At 36.9% G+C, this 17,414-nt stretch overlaps 1 protein-coding gene and 1 pseudogene across 2 annotated transcripts in view; both read left to right on the top strand.

The window, feature by feature from the left end:
• Nucleotides 1-7,024: 7,024 nt before the first annotated feature.
• LOC107680334 (ribonuclease-like 3) lies at nt 7,025-8,059 on the top strand (annotated as a pseudogene).
• A 745-nt stretch (nt 8,060-8,804) lies between these two features.
• Nucleotides 8,805-17,414, top strand: part of LOC107680348 (F-box only protein 38-like) — a 16,433-nt gene continuing 7,823 nt past the window's right edge. The window contains exons 1-13 of one of the 2 annotated variants that reach the window (XM_016476206.1): nt 8,805-8,942; nt 9,350-9,594; nt 9,826-9,959; nt 11,586-11,749; nt 11,856-12,021; nt 12,113-12,388; nt 12,657-12,750; nt 12,846-12,976; nt 13,524-13,694; nt 13,845-13,987; nt 14,255-14,453; nt 16,536-16,673; nt 16,768-16,935. In XM_016476206.1, the coding sequence (XP_016331692.1) occupies nt 9,464-9,594; nt 9,826-9,959; nt 11,586-11,749; nt 11,856-12,021; nt 12,113-12,388; nt 12,657-12,750; nt 12,846-12,976; nt 13,524-13,694; nt 13,845-13,987; nt 14,255-14,453; nt 16,536-16,673; nt 16,768-16,935 (1,915 nt within the window). In that variant the 5' untranslated portion in view covers nt 8,805-8,942; nt 9,350-9,463. The other variant, XM_016476207.1, reaches the window with a different exon arrangement.

Below are 17,414 nucleotides of genomic sequence, written 5' to 3'. Positions count from 1 at the left end.
AGAACTGATGAATGTGAGTCGCAGGGTGCCGCTTCGAGAGTTATTTTATCTCCTCTACATGCAAATACAGATTTGCTGGGGAGGAAAATTCCTGAAATGTATGTTTGGATACCTGTCAACATTATTTTAGTAATGAAATTAAATGTATGACTTAAAGCAAAGGTCTTCTACAAGAGGTCCATGGCGGTACTGCTGGTCTGCCAATTATTGTTCTCTTTGTTTGCTGTTGGTTTTTTTTTTTTTTTCCTTGTCTGAATTTTTCCAGCTGAGGACTCTTAAGAGATCTCTCATGAATGCCGAATAGATTGGCGCTCCTTGGAAAAGTGGTGTGCTTGTAAACAGATGCAGCACTTATGAGGCCTGGGCCAGGGAAGCGCAAAACGAGAAGTAACATGTCATTATGCAAAAGACGTCTCCTTAGGCTTTGAGCCTCCCCTCTCCTCTGGCTGCCAGCCGCTTAGTATCTGCTCTCTTGTGTCTCTAGCTTTCTCTCTCCCTCTATCTCTTTCTCTTAGCTCAGTGTCTTAAGTTCAGGGATGTTAGCTTCAGCTGTGTCCTCTTAATGTTGTTGACTGTGCTTTATTTCAAAAAGCGGATGCCTTTTATCTCACCCACTCTAAAATGCCCTTTTGGCTGAGAGGCGAATATAAAACGTATCAAAAGCATATCAATTAAATATATTTTTTTATACATTCACAACTCAAAGGCCATATTATGCCTAAATGAAAATGATCTGTACAGCAAATGTTAACCTAAGCAGATGTAAGAAAATGTTAGTCAATAGAACACCTGATGTGGAAATATTTACTGCCCTCTAGTTGCTGTAGAATGTATAGTTGTAGAGCAAAGAGCCTGATTCACTGCCAGTAAATAATGCCCCTTGCAGTTTTTCTTTTTATGTGGTATTTGTATTTTTACATTATAGGCAGAGTACAACAGGTATAAAATCTCCCCTTAAAGGGGTCCTATTATGCTTTTTCACTTTTTCAACCTTAGTTAGTCTGTAATGTTGCTGTTTGAGCATAAAAAAGATCTTCACAGTTACAAAGTTCAAAGTCCACTTCAAAAGGAGATATTTTATTTAGCACATTTCGTATTTCAGAAGGCGGGCCTTCATTTGATACAGGAACTATTCAAGCCATTCATGCCAGACTGGGGAGAGAGGTGTTGTAATAATGTAAAATATGTGAAAAATAATGTTTTTCGAACAACCTAGTATGAGAGTCTGTTCTAGTACACCCCCAAAACAAAATCAAGACTTTGTAAAAGAGCACAATAGGACCCCTTTAAAAAATTGACTTTTAATTTTACTGTATATTGGTAAACAACATATACTTTCCTTTAACTGTCACTCATTTGGCAGTTACTAAAATCTGTCAATTTAATCAGTTTCAACAAAACTGAAAATCATAAGCATGTCTTTTGGAGAAATTTGGAGAAATTTAACATTACATCACTTGCTCACCAATGGACCAATGGATTTTTAGACTGGAGTTGTGTGGTTTACTTGTGGACTATTGTGATGTTTTTATCAGCTGTTTGAACCACTGATCTATAATAGAGAACTGGATTGCTCATGATGTCATAAAAGTGAAGCCGCCGCGCCGCCATATTGGTATTCCCGAGTATTCCCATACATTCTATAGGAAATCATACGATTTTAATGAGAAAATATTACCTAACGAGTCAGCGTTTTTATACCTGAAGTATCCCTGTGCATTCTTACAACACAAACCTCCTGAGCATGTAAATGGTTATTTGTTTAATGTCATGAATTTCCCCTGCGTATTAAAAAGTTACGTGTCCTATACATTACCATAGCGAATATCAGATGCATATGCATATGCATTTCAAATGACAAAGTGCTCATGAAATCTGAATAAAGATTTATGCTTTGTATTTATGCATTATTTCGCCTTGCACAGTCATATATATAGATCAATGGTTTGAACACTAATCTGATGGCACCCATTCACTGCAGAGGATCCATTGGTGATGTAATGCACAATTTCTTCAAATCTGGCCTGAGGCCTGAGTAAATTTTCAGCAATTTTTCATTTTTGGGTGAACTATTCCTTTTATGACTAAGACGCCCTTTAAATAGTTATTTGCTGTGATCCAATTTAATTGCCAAGCTTTTTAATATATACAAACAATTAAAACCTTATGTAACTGATATATTAATCTGAGCATCTTTTGTTTTCAGCCTTGACTTGGTAAAGCTTTTTAGTTCCTGCTGCATTACAAAACATATTCTGTAAATAAAATACCATTTTATTTCCTTTTAAATTTTAATGTCCACAAATAAGGTAGAAAACAATTGCTACTTTGGAACAGAGGAAAAAGTTTGAACATATTAAAATGCCTGCTATTGTAACAATTATCTCAAAGAGCCAAGGTGTTTAGGATTACAGAATTACTTGCCAATGACTCCTCTGTGAGGCTGTAGTAAGAACTAAACAGACCTTGTGCAAACATTGCAATGCATTATTGATGTGTACATTACAGAACACACTGCAAGGGCTTTAGGCTTGTGGGAATAGTGTGGCCAAGCAAACAAATACTCATACAATAGCTGCATATAGTTTCTCTCTTTTTTTTTGTCTCTGTTTTTTTTTTTTTGTCCCTCCACCGGGACCAAATGCCCCGTTGTTGGTGGGACAATTCAAGCCACAAAGACTAAAGGAGTTTAAAGAGAGTGCAAATAAAAACAAAAAAGGTCAGGTTGCAGCAAAAGATCCACTCAGCTAAGAAAGGCATCAAGATGAGGAGCTTTAAACTCTAAAACAAGGAAAATAGGTAAGATCATTGACTGAACCCACCTTGGCCACTACCTCTTCCCCAAACTCACCAAGAAGACCGTAAGCATGTTACTGCTCTATAGTGGTTAAAAATGTCAGTGTTTTGTGACATTTGGAACAAATGGAGCTGTCTTTAATAAGGTGGGTATAGCCTTAAATAAGTTATTAATAGTACACCGATGTTTATCCAAGTAGAACCATTGCGAGTGTCATATTGTTCAATAAACAATCAGTTTATATATAGAGTAACTTACATTTTAAAGACAATATTCACATACTTTGTCTGATTTTGTCCAACCAACAGATAAATTTCAAACAAAGTCACAGAAGAATTAACACACGTCTCTGTCCAACACAAAGCAGTGCTGTTTCAGTCCTGAATTAATCTTTGTTTTTGAACAAACAGTTTTAGGGAATGATTCAATGACTCACTCATGAAGGCAGTGGCTAAATGTGGAACAGCATAGTCTACTATCATAGTATTATTATATTTGCGATGTAATATGTCAGAAGATTTAATAGTTGCATGGTAATATGCTTTTACGAATTTAGCCAGTCACTTTGTTTCTGAATCAAGTAGTGTTTTTGAACGAATTGGTTGAATGAATGATTCAGTCGACACCTACTGGCGTTGCAATGTAACCTGCAGAAAGTTTCACTGAAAAATCCCTACCACCACTAGATAAAATAAAATAAATCATAAAAAATAAAGTAATAATAAGATTAAACAAATAAAAAGATAGAAATAAACAAAGCATTTGATAAATAAATAAATAATGCATCTAAAAGTAAAGTATTGCAGTGAATAGAAAAAAATATAATGTAACAAAAGAAACTAAATATTTTCCACATTTATAATATAAATTTTTCAGAGTATAAATTAGGTCTTTATACATAAAAAATATGTGACTTTTATGTCTTGGAATGGGGTTCCGAGGAGATGAGGATGATATTTGGGGTCTAAAATATTGAAAAGCTTTGTCCTAGACTAACTGTAATAATATTTTATTTTTAGGTTGACTGTGTAACAACGTTCGTAGGTCGGGAAGAAGGAGGTGGGAACTGGCGAACGTTCAAACAAAACTTTAATAATAAAATAAACACAAAATAGCGCGACAGCCCCTCGCGGACGACTGTCGCACAAACAGAACCAAAACACAAAATAAAATCCAGGCCTGGTTCTCTCTCATCCAACACTGTCGTCACTCCTCCTTTTATCCTTCCGGAGCTCCTCCGTGGGACTCGAGACCGGTGAGTGGCGCAGGTGTCGCGCATTAGCATTTACTCCACCGGCCTCGCTCCGTTCCCACGGCTCTCGGCCCTGCCCCTCTCGTCACAGACTGGTTTGCTTTATTCTATGATATTTCTTATCTATGATATTTCTAAATAGTATGCAATAACAATGGCACTGTCACTTTCAAGAAACCAGTAATCCTAAATTTGTGTGATGCTCTTTCTGAAGGGCTGATGTCATTCAAATTACAGGGCAAACCTCCCGTCACAGAGCGGAAAGCAGAGGGATTGAATCTCATCTTGTGCTTCATTTTGTTTGTCTCAGAGGATTCTGAATAATGTGTCTCAACCCGTCTGCCTTACTGTGTCACTGGGTCAAAATCCCACAGCTGCCACTCCTCATCGTCTCCTCTCGTTCTCATCAAATGGAACTCATCTCAGCATCCAGAACCAGACATCATTGGCTTTCATTTATAATTGGTTTTAAGCAGTTGGTCAAATGAAGTGAGAGGTTACATTTCAACAGGCTGACTGAATGTCTTGTGAGATGGGGAAAAGGGTCTTGTCTGAGCATGCAGATTGATGCTATACATTTACATGATGTTCATTGGCAGATGCAGTAATGGCGTAATCAATTATCGCTGACTTGAGCTGTGGATTGAAGTGTTCACACAGGCACGAGAAATGTGTTCCTATTTCTCAAGATGATTATTTGAGCAGTGTTCCAATCACGTTTCTCAATCTATAAATAAATTTGGTGCGAGACATAATTTGGTCCCAGACAGGAGTATCTCATCATACTTAAAAAAAAAAAGGCAAGTGGAGGCAAGTAGGTTATTATATGAAGTACTTAAAAAATAAAAATAAAATAAAACTTTATAAAAAGTTTGTATAAACTCCTGTCTATATATATATATATATATATATATATATATACTGTATATATATATAATTTTTTTGTTTGTTTTTTTTCATTCAGGAACTCAACTACCATTTTCATTACTGAACCAAATTCTGCCTTTTCCATAAAATGTATGGATGTATTTATACTTTTCTTTGACAAATCTACATTTAAGGATGGTACGTGACATACACTCTTAAAAATAAAGGTGCTTTACGATGCCATAGAAGAACCTTTTTGTCTAAATGGTTCAATAAAGAACCTTTAACATCTGAAGAACCTTTCTGTTTGACAAAAGGTTCTTTGTGGTGAAAGAAGGTTCTTCAGATTATAAAAAGGTAAGAAAGAGATGGTTCTTTAAAGAACCTTTGACTGAATGGTTCTTTGTGGAACCAAAAATGGTTCTTCTATGGCATCGCTTGAAGAACCTTTTGAAGCGCCTTCATTTTTAAGAGTGTATATGGATTTCTGAGAAAGTCTTCTAAATGTGTAATATCAAAGATTAAAAAAAAAGGTCAGAATGTAATTTTCTCCCAGGTTAATTTATTTTCCTGTACTCATTCCAGTGCAAATAAATAAATAAATACATAAATAAAATGGGATAAGAAGAACAAAGAACTATGTCGGAGGATGATAGATGAAAATCTGGCAAAATCCTGTTCATTCTTTGATAGCATTAATCTTCAGAGGTGTTACTACATTTGCTTATATTGCCAGTGTTGTTATTGATGTTATGAGGTCACCTCTCCTCAGGCTGTGTTCAGTTTTCTGTGTCTCTCCACATTTGTAGCAGACAGTTTTATCAGAGGCCCAGTTAGGCGCTTCATGTCTGAGATAAGTTGCTCAAACCCTGAGCCAATTTATGAAAAATTCCCAGTTACAGCCCTCTATGTTTTTACACCAGATTTCACTCCGTTTTCATCATACTCTAGATTTTAGGGGATCGTAATTGTCGAAAGGATTGAAATGATTTGATTGGAGGATTAGAGAACAGTGTCAGTCAGCTGCTTGAACTGAATAATTTATGTGCACAATGGATTACTTTTTTTTTTTATGTGTACTACAAACATGCCTTTTAATCGAATCCTAATCTAGTAAGATTTTCCTGATTGACATCTCATGTGTTAGAGAAATATCAGATATTGAAATTAGAACTTCCTGGTATCTGTATATGTATATATATATATATATATATATATATATATATATATACGTAACTTATAGTAGCTTATAGATAAGCTAGTTTCTGGTGGTCATCTCAAGCATCTGACTGATGTCTTCTCCATTTCTGTGCTAGTTAATGTACATTAAAATGGTATTTTCGAGGGACTCGAACTTGGGTCACTTGAAGCACCATTGCATTATATGTCTAAGCATATATAAGCACTTTGACAACCAGAACAAACAACCTCAATGATGGTATACTGGTGCAGAAGAGTAACTGAAAATATGCAAACTGGATCTGAAAAGTTTTATCTCCGCTCTCTTTGAGATTTTTGTTTCTTTGCATATAGATGAATTTGACATTTTGATTAGGAATCGCATTTTAAATCCTTACAATCATTGTCAGTGAAAGGCTATAGAGTCACTTTTTTATTTTGAAGCTGTGCCATCAACAGATACCTGGCATTGCAAATATTTAAGCCTATGATGTCTGGACTCTGCACCCCTGAACACCACATATACTAAAATAAGCCTTGGAAAACAGACTTCAGATGCCCAACAATGTGAGACTTTTCATGTTTTAATTAATAATTCTCTGTGTGTACACTGGTATTTCTTCCTTTTAAGTCGCTAATATCAAAAGAGGTGGTCTATCAATAATGTTCAAAACACTGAATGAATGGGTTAATTATGAATTAACATTAACTTAGATCAATAAATGTCGTACATATAAATACTAGATTAGCCTATTATACTGTATTTTATGTCCTTTTGTAAAGCTTGCAATGTGTTTGGCCATGAAGCATAAGCAACATAAAATACATTATACACCCACTGTGTAATACTGCAAAAATCAAAGAGACGTTTTTATTGATTTCTTCTAGTTTGAGTACTTGTTAAACATTAACTGTTAATCAGGTTACATGTTTAGGTCTTGTGGGGTTTATGATTAAAAAAAAAACAGCAGCATTACTAACAGCAATAAAGTCTCAACTGCAGCTGGTTAGTAATATTACAGCAGAGTTTTTAGAGCCTTTTTCATGTGCTAGTTTTTTCACGATTTGTTAGTTACCTGCTTTTGATTCTCTTACAGCTTATAGACAGAAGAAGACAGCTGGTGGAGCAAAATATTGCTTTGTCAAGAAGAGCAAGGTATGTCGTCAAAATGATTTTCTTCATTAATCTCCAAAAAACAACAGCACTTTTTTTTATTGTTTATGTTTTGCTGACCAGGTCATGGGGATTCATCACACCGTGATTCTGCTACTGGTCCTGTGTGCCTCACAGTCGACTTATGGTCAAACAGAAGAAGTAAAGCAGCTTAATAAGAAATTATAAGAATTTCATTCGTTATAAGAAATTCATCAGGCAGCATGTGTTTGGAGCCATGAATGTGCAGAGATGTGACAGTGAGATCTGTACATCACGGGATCCCAAAATGACAACAGCTGCAAAGAAGTCAACACCTTCACTAGCAAATAACAACCAAGTTAAAGCAGTTTGTACTGGAGGAGGTACTCGGCTCCCAGAAAACAGAGACTTGTATATGAGCAACAAGCCATTTCCTGTAATTACATGTATACATTAATCAGAGGGGAGAGACACCCCAAAAGTGAATACAGAGGACACAAGTCCACTCGAAAGATTGTTGTGGGGTGTGCAGGTGATTGGCCAACGCATTATGAAGAAGGCGTCATTGTATAGATGTCAAGTTGAACATACGCCTCTTATAGCTTCCTATTCATTTATGGTCCCTTTATTAATTGTTAATTTTTTTATTTTTTTTTTACTGTTAATTAATTATCAATTAATCATGTCAATAAATAGCTAAATAAACTCACAATCAGATCATTCTTAGATATTAATGTTGCAGTAGCTTATACATTGAGCAGTAATGTATATGAACTAGGCTAAAGAAATTGTTTTGTTTAAAAAAAAACATATTTAGACATAATTTTTTGAATGTATGTTTAATTTGTTATAGTAAACACCGTGGTCCTGTGAGGCACGACATTTCGTTCCACTGTATGTCCCCACATGCAACAGAATGACAATAAAGCTCAACTTGACTTAAACAAGTTTTAACTAATTTTATATTCTGAGAAGCATATGCAGTAATAAAATTGGTTTGTTTTTCCCCTTTTGTCAAACAGCACAAATTGTCATTTTATGAATGAAATGAAATAAAATGTTTGTTTTTTTATTATTATTATTATTATTATTTAACAGTTTATTCTTTAACTGAAGTAAACATTTTTGTTATCTGGCTGTAAAAAAAAAAAAAAAAAAAGTTCTCTACTAGCCGTACCCAGACTCATCTTTCCTGACTCACCTTTCATCTCGTTTTTTAAGCTGACTGCACAATGTGCACATACAATAATCACACATATTGTCACTGAACTTGTGTAACGTTAGGTCTGTGTTGTACTGTGACTGTAGACACCCGATATCAATAAGGAAATCTCCCGTTTAGAAACGTAGTGCTTCCCGCTTCTTTACAATCAAGAAACAAAAATTAAATCTCCTAAATATAAACATTTTTAGAAAACCTCCTATGGGTGATTTTTTTTAAATTTAGAATATATTCCCTGTCGTGAGCAATACATTAAATCAAGTCCATTCGCCTGTTATTCGCGTCTTTTATTTTGTAAAGGAAAAATAAATCTGAACTTCCTGTTTGTGTTTGGAAGACCAACGCTGGCTTCACATCGCTACTGAACGAGGATCCAGACAGACAGCTGCCGCTGCTCACCTTCAAACTAACCACAAATCGCATTTATGAGCTCGACTGAAAACCAGAGGACATAAATGGACAGATTTCTGCTGAACGCGTCTTCTTAAAGGTCTTGTTACAGCACTTTTAGGTCTATATCTTTATAAAACAGTGGTGAGGTTGCTAACAGCTGATAGCTAGCTAGAGCTGGTGATCATAACAGCTTGAAACAGCATCATTTCCTCACATGCTGCTGATCACTGAACGGCTCAGCTCTTCTTTATTTGAGCCATGATGCCTCTCAGCTACCACTGTTAAATCATATCATAGATCCTACTAGCCCGCTGTGAGTGTTACAGCCATTTTGGTTTAGATGTATGTCCATTGTCATTGGGGGCTTTTTTTCAGTTTCACCTCATTGAGCTGGTGTTTAGTTTTGTGTTTTTTGACAGATGTGTAATGTTCATTTTGTATTATGATAGTTTAGATGTATTTACTTGTAATGTGAAAGTGACCCCCTATTTCTTTGTCTTATAGATGTTGAATTGATGTAGTACGTGATGATTGTGTGTTGATGCCTCAAACAAGAGGATCAGGACAGAGGGAGTGAGTTTATTGCCTTCACTTGGTGGATATCTCACTGCCCTGGACATGATGGGCCCACGGCGAAAGGTGACCAGGACTCATAGTTTCGGGGGAGGAACATTTAGCTCTCTTGGACATGAGGAACCTAAAGACTATATCAACGAGCTCTCACATGAGGTGCTCTGCCACATATTCCGGTCAGTACAACACCCCGACATCCCACCACTAGTTAGTACAGTAGTTAGCAAATGTATTACCAGTGTGCTATAATTGTCAATCCATTCTCCTAAACGTTTGTCTTAATTAGGGTCGCTAAGGTCCTTGCTATTCTATTCTCATTTCCAGAGATTTTTGACAGAGCTGTCATAGATTAACTCAACGGTGTATAGTTGACTTGAAGTATGATGCGTAAGTCCATCTCCCCACAGATACTTACCCATGCAGGACATAATGTGTATGGAGTGTCTGTCACGGAAACTGCGGGAGGCGGTGACTCTGTACTTGCGGGTGGTGAAGGTTGTGGACCTTTGTGCCAGCCGGTGGTGGGAGTACATGCCCTCAGGTAGACGACACTCTTAATGCTCAAATTTCAGTACTGAGATCTGTTTATAACTAAACCTGGTATAAATGTGTGGTCAGTAGGTATGAATTGTCAAAGGGCTTTGAGTTTATATTCAGATTAAATAACATATTCACAGTTCTGCACAGAATCTGCCCAACAGATTTCACATCCCTCTACCCTGGAGACTTGTGTATTAAATGTTTTGATTAGGCTTTCAGTGTACTACTCTCAGCTCTGTTTATGACTTATTACCTAGTACTCTCAGCTATACTTAATACTTCTTGCCATACTTAAATCCAGTGGTTGAAAATGGTTTATGCTGATATATAGAATGCAAGATGTCAGATACAGATTTATTTCTGTGATGGCAAAGCTCAATTTTCAGCACCGTTACTTTTAGTGTCAAGACTAGAAATCATTCTAATATGATAATCAAGAAGCATTTCTTATTATTATCAGTGTTGAAAACAGTTGTGCTGCTTAATATTTTTGTGGAAACTGATAAATGTTTCTTTTTCAGGATTCTTTCATGAATAGAAAGTTCAAAAGAACAGCATTTACTTGAAACAGAAATACTTTGTAACATTATAAAAATGTCTTTACTGTCACTGTTGATTAAATTTAATGCATCATTGCTGAGTAAAATTATTCATTTCATTAAAAAAACTGACCCCAAGATTTGTAGTAAGCGTATATTACCTGTATAATAAGAATTTAGTGATGACAAATGAGATGAACTAAAATATAAAAAAAAATTTTTTTTACAGTTTTACTTGAAAACAGAAAGTGTTTATTAACTTTTACCAGAGCTTTTGATAGATATTTGCCAGTGCCAGTGATCTCTGGTTAGCCGATTAACTCATAGCTTTCAGTCACGTGACCGGCTCGAAGACCTGGAGGGCAAAACATCCATAGAACTGCAGGACAAACCTGTCAATTTTCCATATGTTTCACAGCCTCAAATATTTAGATCACCTCTCAAAAGAAGTTTTGCCCATTTGCAATCCATATTAAGCACCCGCGGCAATATTTCAATCATTAAACAGTGCGACAAAACGTTGTTAAAACACTTAAAGTGCCTTAATATATTTGAAACAGTAATATTCTCTATATTTATTATGCATAGTTTACATAGGCAAGCAGATGAGCCCGGAATATTAACGCAATCCACTTAATGGTTCAGTGTTTTCCTTCTAATGGCTTTCTATGGGAAACCATTTAACGTGAAACTTTGCACATTGCGTTTATATTCTGGCTTCATCTGCTTGCCTGTACAAAATATACATAATCAATAAGATATTTTCTGAATTTCGCCTTAATACTACTTAATGCAAACTGCGTGAAAATAACTGGCAGTCAGTGGAGCAAAACTTCGTTTTGCCCTCCAGGTGGGCGTTCCTATAAGGGTGTGACGTCACGTGAAAACTATCAATAGGCATGGCATATATATTGGTCTACTCCTATGCAAACCTTTCTTGAAATATAGATTTGTTTTGAACAGTATTCCAAATTGGTGAATCCAAGAGTACCAGTCCTAAAACCTTACAACACTTATTCTATGATTCTGTCCATTTTATTTTGTTTTTGTCCTTAATTCAGTGGTGTGAATTGATGTGTGTAACTCAGGTTTCACAGACTCCAGTTTCCTCATGCTAATGAAGAAGATGCCTGATTTGGAGCAGCTTTATGGTCTTCATCCACGTTATTTAGAGAGAAGGAGGGTCAGAGGTTATGAGGCCTTCAGCATTCCTGGTGTTTTGGAGGCTCTACAGGCCTGTCCCAACCTTATAGTGAGTCTATGATATATATGAGATAGTTGTTGTTTCAGTTTATAAAAATGTTTGTCAATCTGTTTTCAACTACGGTTTAAAATGAGGACAATATCTGCACTTACAGGGTGTGGAGACATCGCATTTGGAGCTGGTGGAGGCGATATGGAACTACATGCCTCAGGTTCACATTCTAGGGAAGTTCAGGAACAGAAACGGGGCGTTTCCTATACCCTCAGAGAACAAACTCACTATTCCAGCTGCAGCTAAAATCCAGACTCTCCATCTTGTTGGTGAGTTTCAGATTGCTTCCACAGTGCAAACCGTTTTCCACATCATCTTGGTCATCTTGTCACAAACCTTTCTACTTTGTCTTTCTTATAGGTGTCAATGTGCCGGAGATCCCCTGTCTGTCCATGCTCAGGCATCTGTACCTGAAATGGGTGCGCCTCACAAAGCCTCAGCCCTTCAAAGTCTTTCTCTGTGTGAATTTGCGTACGTTCGTCATGAGGAACTGCGCTGGTCCCACTAATTCTCTGAAGTATGTGCCTCTTGTCACCGGTCTGGCCTCTGCCCGCAACCTAGAGCAGCTGGAGCTGGTGAGGGTGCCCTTTTTGGGTGGACTGATTCAGCATGTTGTGGAGGATAGCTGGAGGTCAGGTAAGATGAACATTTTGTCAGCTCCTTACAAATAGGAATCATATTAAAACTGCTGAACAGTATATTATAGTATTGAAAAGCAGTCAAAACTTTTTTTTTTTGACTGTGCAAGTTGTTCTTGCAATACCTATTTCTCATTGACTATGTGAATACAATACCAATATTGCTTTGTTTACTTATTTTGAGCAAGAAAAAAAGTATGCAGTGGTGCACTGCTAAAAGAAAGTTCCAGGTCTGTGGCACATTGGCTAAAGTACATCTCTTGTAGGAGGGTTCCGTAATTTGCACACAATTGTATTTGGTGCCTGTAAAAATGCACTTGAAGTGGATCTGGGCTACCTCATCATTACTGCTGCTCGCAGGTAAATCTGTGTTTAAACATTCAAAGAGCATGCTAAACTTACGCTGATTCCTTTATAGAATTAGAGATGTTGACAGAATCAACTCTGGTTCTCAGGTTGCATGAAGTTCGAATCCAGCCTTCCTTAACCAAAGATGGGGTGTTCTCCGCACTGAAGATGGCTGAACTGGAGTTCCCTCAGTTTGAGACTTTGCACCTTGGATATGTTGATGAATTTCTGTTGCAATGTAAGTCATTGTTATAAAATGTCTGTCATTAATTTACATTTACATTTAGTCATTTAGCAGATTTTATCCAAAGCGACTTACAAATGAGAACAATAAAAACAGTCAAAACTAATTACTCACCCTCATCTCATTCCAAACCTTTTGTTCATCTTCAAAACATATTTTTAATGAAACCTGAGGGATTTCAGTTCCTCCAATGACAGTCCATTCCATCAAAACCTTCAAGTATCAGAAAGTTCATGAAGACATAAAATTACATGTCAAGCAAGTACATTGAGCATGTGTTTACCATATTTAATCTGCTTTATGTATCAATGTTTATGTCTCTTCAGAAGACTGAACTGAACTTTTTAAAGTGTCAAGGTTTTGGTCGAACAGACTTTCAATAGAGGAACAGATACCTTATATATATATTAATTTGTGTTTCAAAGATGAATGACAGTCTTATGGGTTTCGAACAATATTAAGGTGAGTAAATGATGACAATATTTAGATTTTTGGGTGAACTAACCTTTCATTTACATGTAATAAAACATGTTTCACACAGGTAACATGAGCCATGCAGAGTTAGTCAAATACGGTCTTGCTGATGTAATCGAGAATCCAGGAATCATCACAGACATAGGAATGAAGGCTGTTAATGAGGTGTTTACCTCCATCAAGTATCTGGTCATTTATAACTGTCCACATCTTCACAATCCACACAACTGGATCACAGGTAATGGATCCATCATCATTTGTTTATGTATTTCCTGACTTGATGGTACTCCGATTTTTTTTTTTTTAGTGTACCATTTCTATCTAGTTTTTCAATGCATATTTTAGTTCCAGTTTTTAAATCTGACTAATTAGCTGTTCTTTGTTAAAGACCACTCACGCTGGAGTCGACTGGTGGACCTCACTCTAGTGCGCTGTCATGCTCTCAAGCTGGAGTCGTTCAGTCAGTTCATTGAGATGCTTCCCAGCCTGGAATTCATCTCTCTGGACCAGATGTTTCGTGAACCTCCCAAGGTGAGGTATAAAACCCATAAAAACCATTACCAGGACACTATCACTTAGATATTTTTACCATTTGTGGTAAACGAACTGTTTCTCAAATCTGAGAAACAGTTCGGGGTCTTTACTCTGATATCATTCTTATCACAATATGTACAGTAATCACAATATGTGTACTTTTGAACAGTAAAGAAGTTACAATATAAATGAAAAAAGATATATAATATAGACTATAGGAGATTAAATGTTGTGAAGTATGTTAACGTTATATCTTTACCTCAGGGCTGTGCCCGTGTCGGACTCAGTGCAGGCACGGGTATCGGAGTTTCGTCTGCCCTGGTCAGCAATCAGAATTCCAACAATGATAATGACAACAATAACAACAACAATCACCAGAACAATAACGATGCAAACATACCACCAAATAACAACAACGAACAGGTCGAAGATGTGCCTCAGCAGCACCACCATAGACCAGAGGGTACTTATTCAATTAATTTTTTTTTCAATTCAAGTTTATTTGTAAAGAGCTTTTCCCGATTTTCACACAAAGCAACTTTACAGCAACTTAAGTTTCTACAATATCTAGTAGTAGCTTATCAGTGGTGACTGTCAGTTAAACAAATAGAGACATAATTAGCGTAGCTGCTGTTCCAACCAAGCAAAATTGATTTGTTTAACCCAAGCTAAAGAAAAATTATGTGCATTTGATCAGATATAACTGCAGTACAAGATTATCAGGAAGGTTATTACAGAGTTTGGGAGCCAAATGCGAAAAAGCTCTATATCTCTGTCTTATCCGAATTTAATAGGAGAAAATTATTGGTCATCCAATCTTTTACATTTTTAACACACTCTGTTAGCTTAGATCAGTGGTTCTCAAACCTGTCCTGGAGTACCCCCAGCCCTGCACATTTTGTATGTCTCCCTCATCTATCACACCTGATTCAACTCATCAGCTCATTAGTGGAGGCTGCAAGACCTGAAGTGGGTGTGTCAGATATAGGGAGACATACAAAATGTGCAGTGCTGGGGGTACTTCATGGAGAGGTTTGAGAACCCCTGTAAGGCTTAGATAATTTAGAAGTTTCATCTGGTCTTGTTGAGATATATAGTTGAGCATCATCAGCATAACAGTGGAAACTAATCCCGTATTTTCTAATAATATTACCAGTGGTGTTTTGAGTTTGAGCTCCGTCAAGTTAATTCTTTATCGTCTATTTTTTTATCTTAAAATACATTTTATACACCATCATTTTTGTTTCTATAACGTTTGAATATATCCCCTATCGTATTTGTATCCCCTATTATATACAATACATTCAATTTGAGGTCAGAAAGTTACGGCTGGAGTAATGGCTGCTGAAAATTCAGCTTTGCCATCACAGGAAATAAATGACATTATAAAATATATTCAAATAGAAAATAATTGTAATACTGTTTCACAATATTACTGTGTTTTGATCAAATCAATGCAGCCTTGGTGCACACGAGAATACTTTCAAAAACATTTACCAAAATCTTACCGACCACATACTTTTGAACGGTTGTGTACATCTAGTGTTTAAAGGTGACATATTATGCCCATTTTCACAATATGTAATATAAGTTTCAGGGGTCCCCAGAATGTAAATGTGAAGTTTTAGCTCAAAATACCCCACAGATCATTTATTATATAATTTTGAAAATGCTTATTTTGAGTGGATGCAGAAACGCGCTGTTTTAGAGCATGTCTCTTTAAATGCAAATGAGCTGCTGCTCCCCGCCTCCTTTTCCAGAATAGAGCTGCGCCATTACAGCTGGTACCTGCTAAAAAACATCTGTTTTGGTTCTGATTATCATGTTTATTGCGCTGAAATCATGCCTAAACCATATTAGTTGAAACTTCTGATATACAGTTTTCTGAACGCACACATCCGAAGTACACGGACAGAAAGCGGCTGTCACAGCATGTGAGTACTAAACTAAGTTCTCATTCACACACAAGTTTACGTTAAAAACACGCATAAGTTACAAAAACAGTCGGTTATGACTGTGAAGGTAAACAGCTGGGAAATTAATTGTTTATTTTAGATCTGTGTGACAGCAGCAATATACAGTAAATAAATCAATAAATCCTCTGCTCTCTTGTCTCCTCTGAGGCTGGGAATTTAAATAGTGTTCTTTGCTCGTCTGTGCAGCCAAAGACAGAACAGTTAGCATTTTTTGCTCAAACTTTCGGCATGGCATTAGAACTGGTACACTGTTGTCGCTTGCGAAATCAAAATGACGGCGCCGTGGGTGGAAACTTACAGATTAAGGGGTGGTAATATTATGATGAGATCCCTTTGCAATGTCACTAGGGAAGCGAAATCAGACGCGCTCCCAGACGCTTGCAGAAAAAAGCTTATCAAAACAAAGTTACTGAGTTAATCTTTTTCACATTTCCTTGATTGGTAGATGCACCAAAACCTGATTATAGCACTTAAAACCTGGAAAAGTCAGATTTTCATGATATGTCACCTTTAATGATTGTTTGGTTGCTGAAAGCTTTGAGTTGACTTTTCTTCTTGACTTCAATCAGAGATTCCCGATGTTGAGGGCATGGTGCCAGACAACATGGAGCCTGAGCCAGTTCTTGTGGCTTCCAACCCAGATAAAGAGACCCAAGGTTCCAGCCAGACTACTAATCCTTCACTTGAACAGGATGAAGAACAAGCAGGTCTGAAGAAGCCTAGCAAATAATGCAAACAGATGGAATACGCCTGATGAGTAGCCATTAACATTTTTGCTTTTTCTTTTATGATTTAATTCAGGACCTAGTGGAGTTCAAACTGCAGTGAAGAAACAGTCGGTGGTGCTTTCAGACTCAGACAGTGAGGATGAGTATAGTCCAATCAGGACGCCGGCTGCCGCCCCCTCTCAAGGCCAGTACCCTGAGACAGAAGGCCAGGGGAAGAGCAGTACAGCTGTGACTCCACATGGTAGTTCACATTTAAAATCTTCATAGCCACTGCATCAGTTCTTAGTACAAAATACATTCAGGCACTTAAGGCTTGGTCCACATTCCATCACCTTTGTCATTATAACTATAACATCATAAATGTTTGTCACTTTGATGTCTTTAAAGGGGTCATATGATCAATTTTTCCTTTCTCTTTGGAGTGTTACAAGCTCTTGGTGCATAAAGAAGATCTGTAAAGTTGCAATGACTAAAGTCTCAAATCCAAAGAGATATTCTTTATAAAAGTTAAGAGTCAGCCACGCCTCCCTAAAACGGCTCGTTCTAACACGCCCCCACATATCTACCTCACTATGTGGGAAGATTTGCATAACGCCGCCCAAATGTTCACGCAAAGAAAGAAGGCGTAACTTTTATTCTCACTATAGTATTGTTGACGCTGCAGCCATGTCGTGAAGACGCTGTGTGCTTCGTTGTGAAAGCGAAACTACTTTGTCTGGT

This window comes from Sinocyclocheilus anshuiensis, unplaced genomic scaffold, assembly GCF_001515605.1.
Source record: "Sinocyclocheilus anshuiensis isolate Anshui unplaced genomic scaffold, SAMN03320099.WGS_v1.1 scaffold1442, whole genome shotgun sequence".
In the NCBI taxonomy this organism is placed as follows: domain Eukaryota; kingdom Metazoa; phylum Chordata; class Actinopteri; order Cypriniformes; family Cyprinidae; genus Sinocyclocheilus; species Sinocyclocheilus anshuiensis.
Note: the sequence above shows the minus strand (reverse complement) of the source record. Positions and strands in the feature narration are given on the sequence as shown.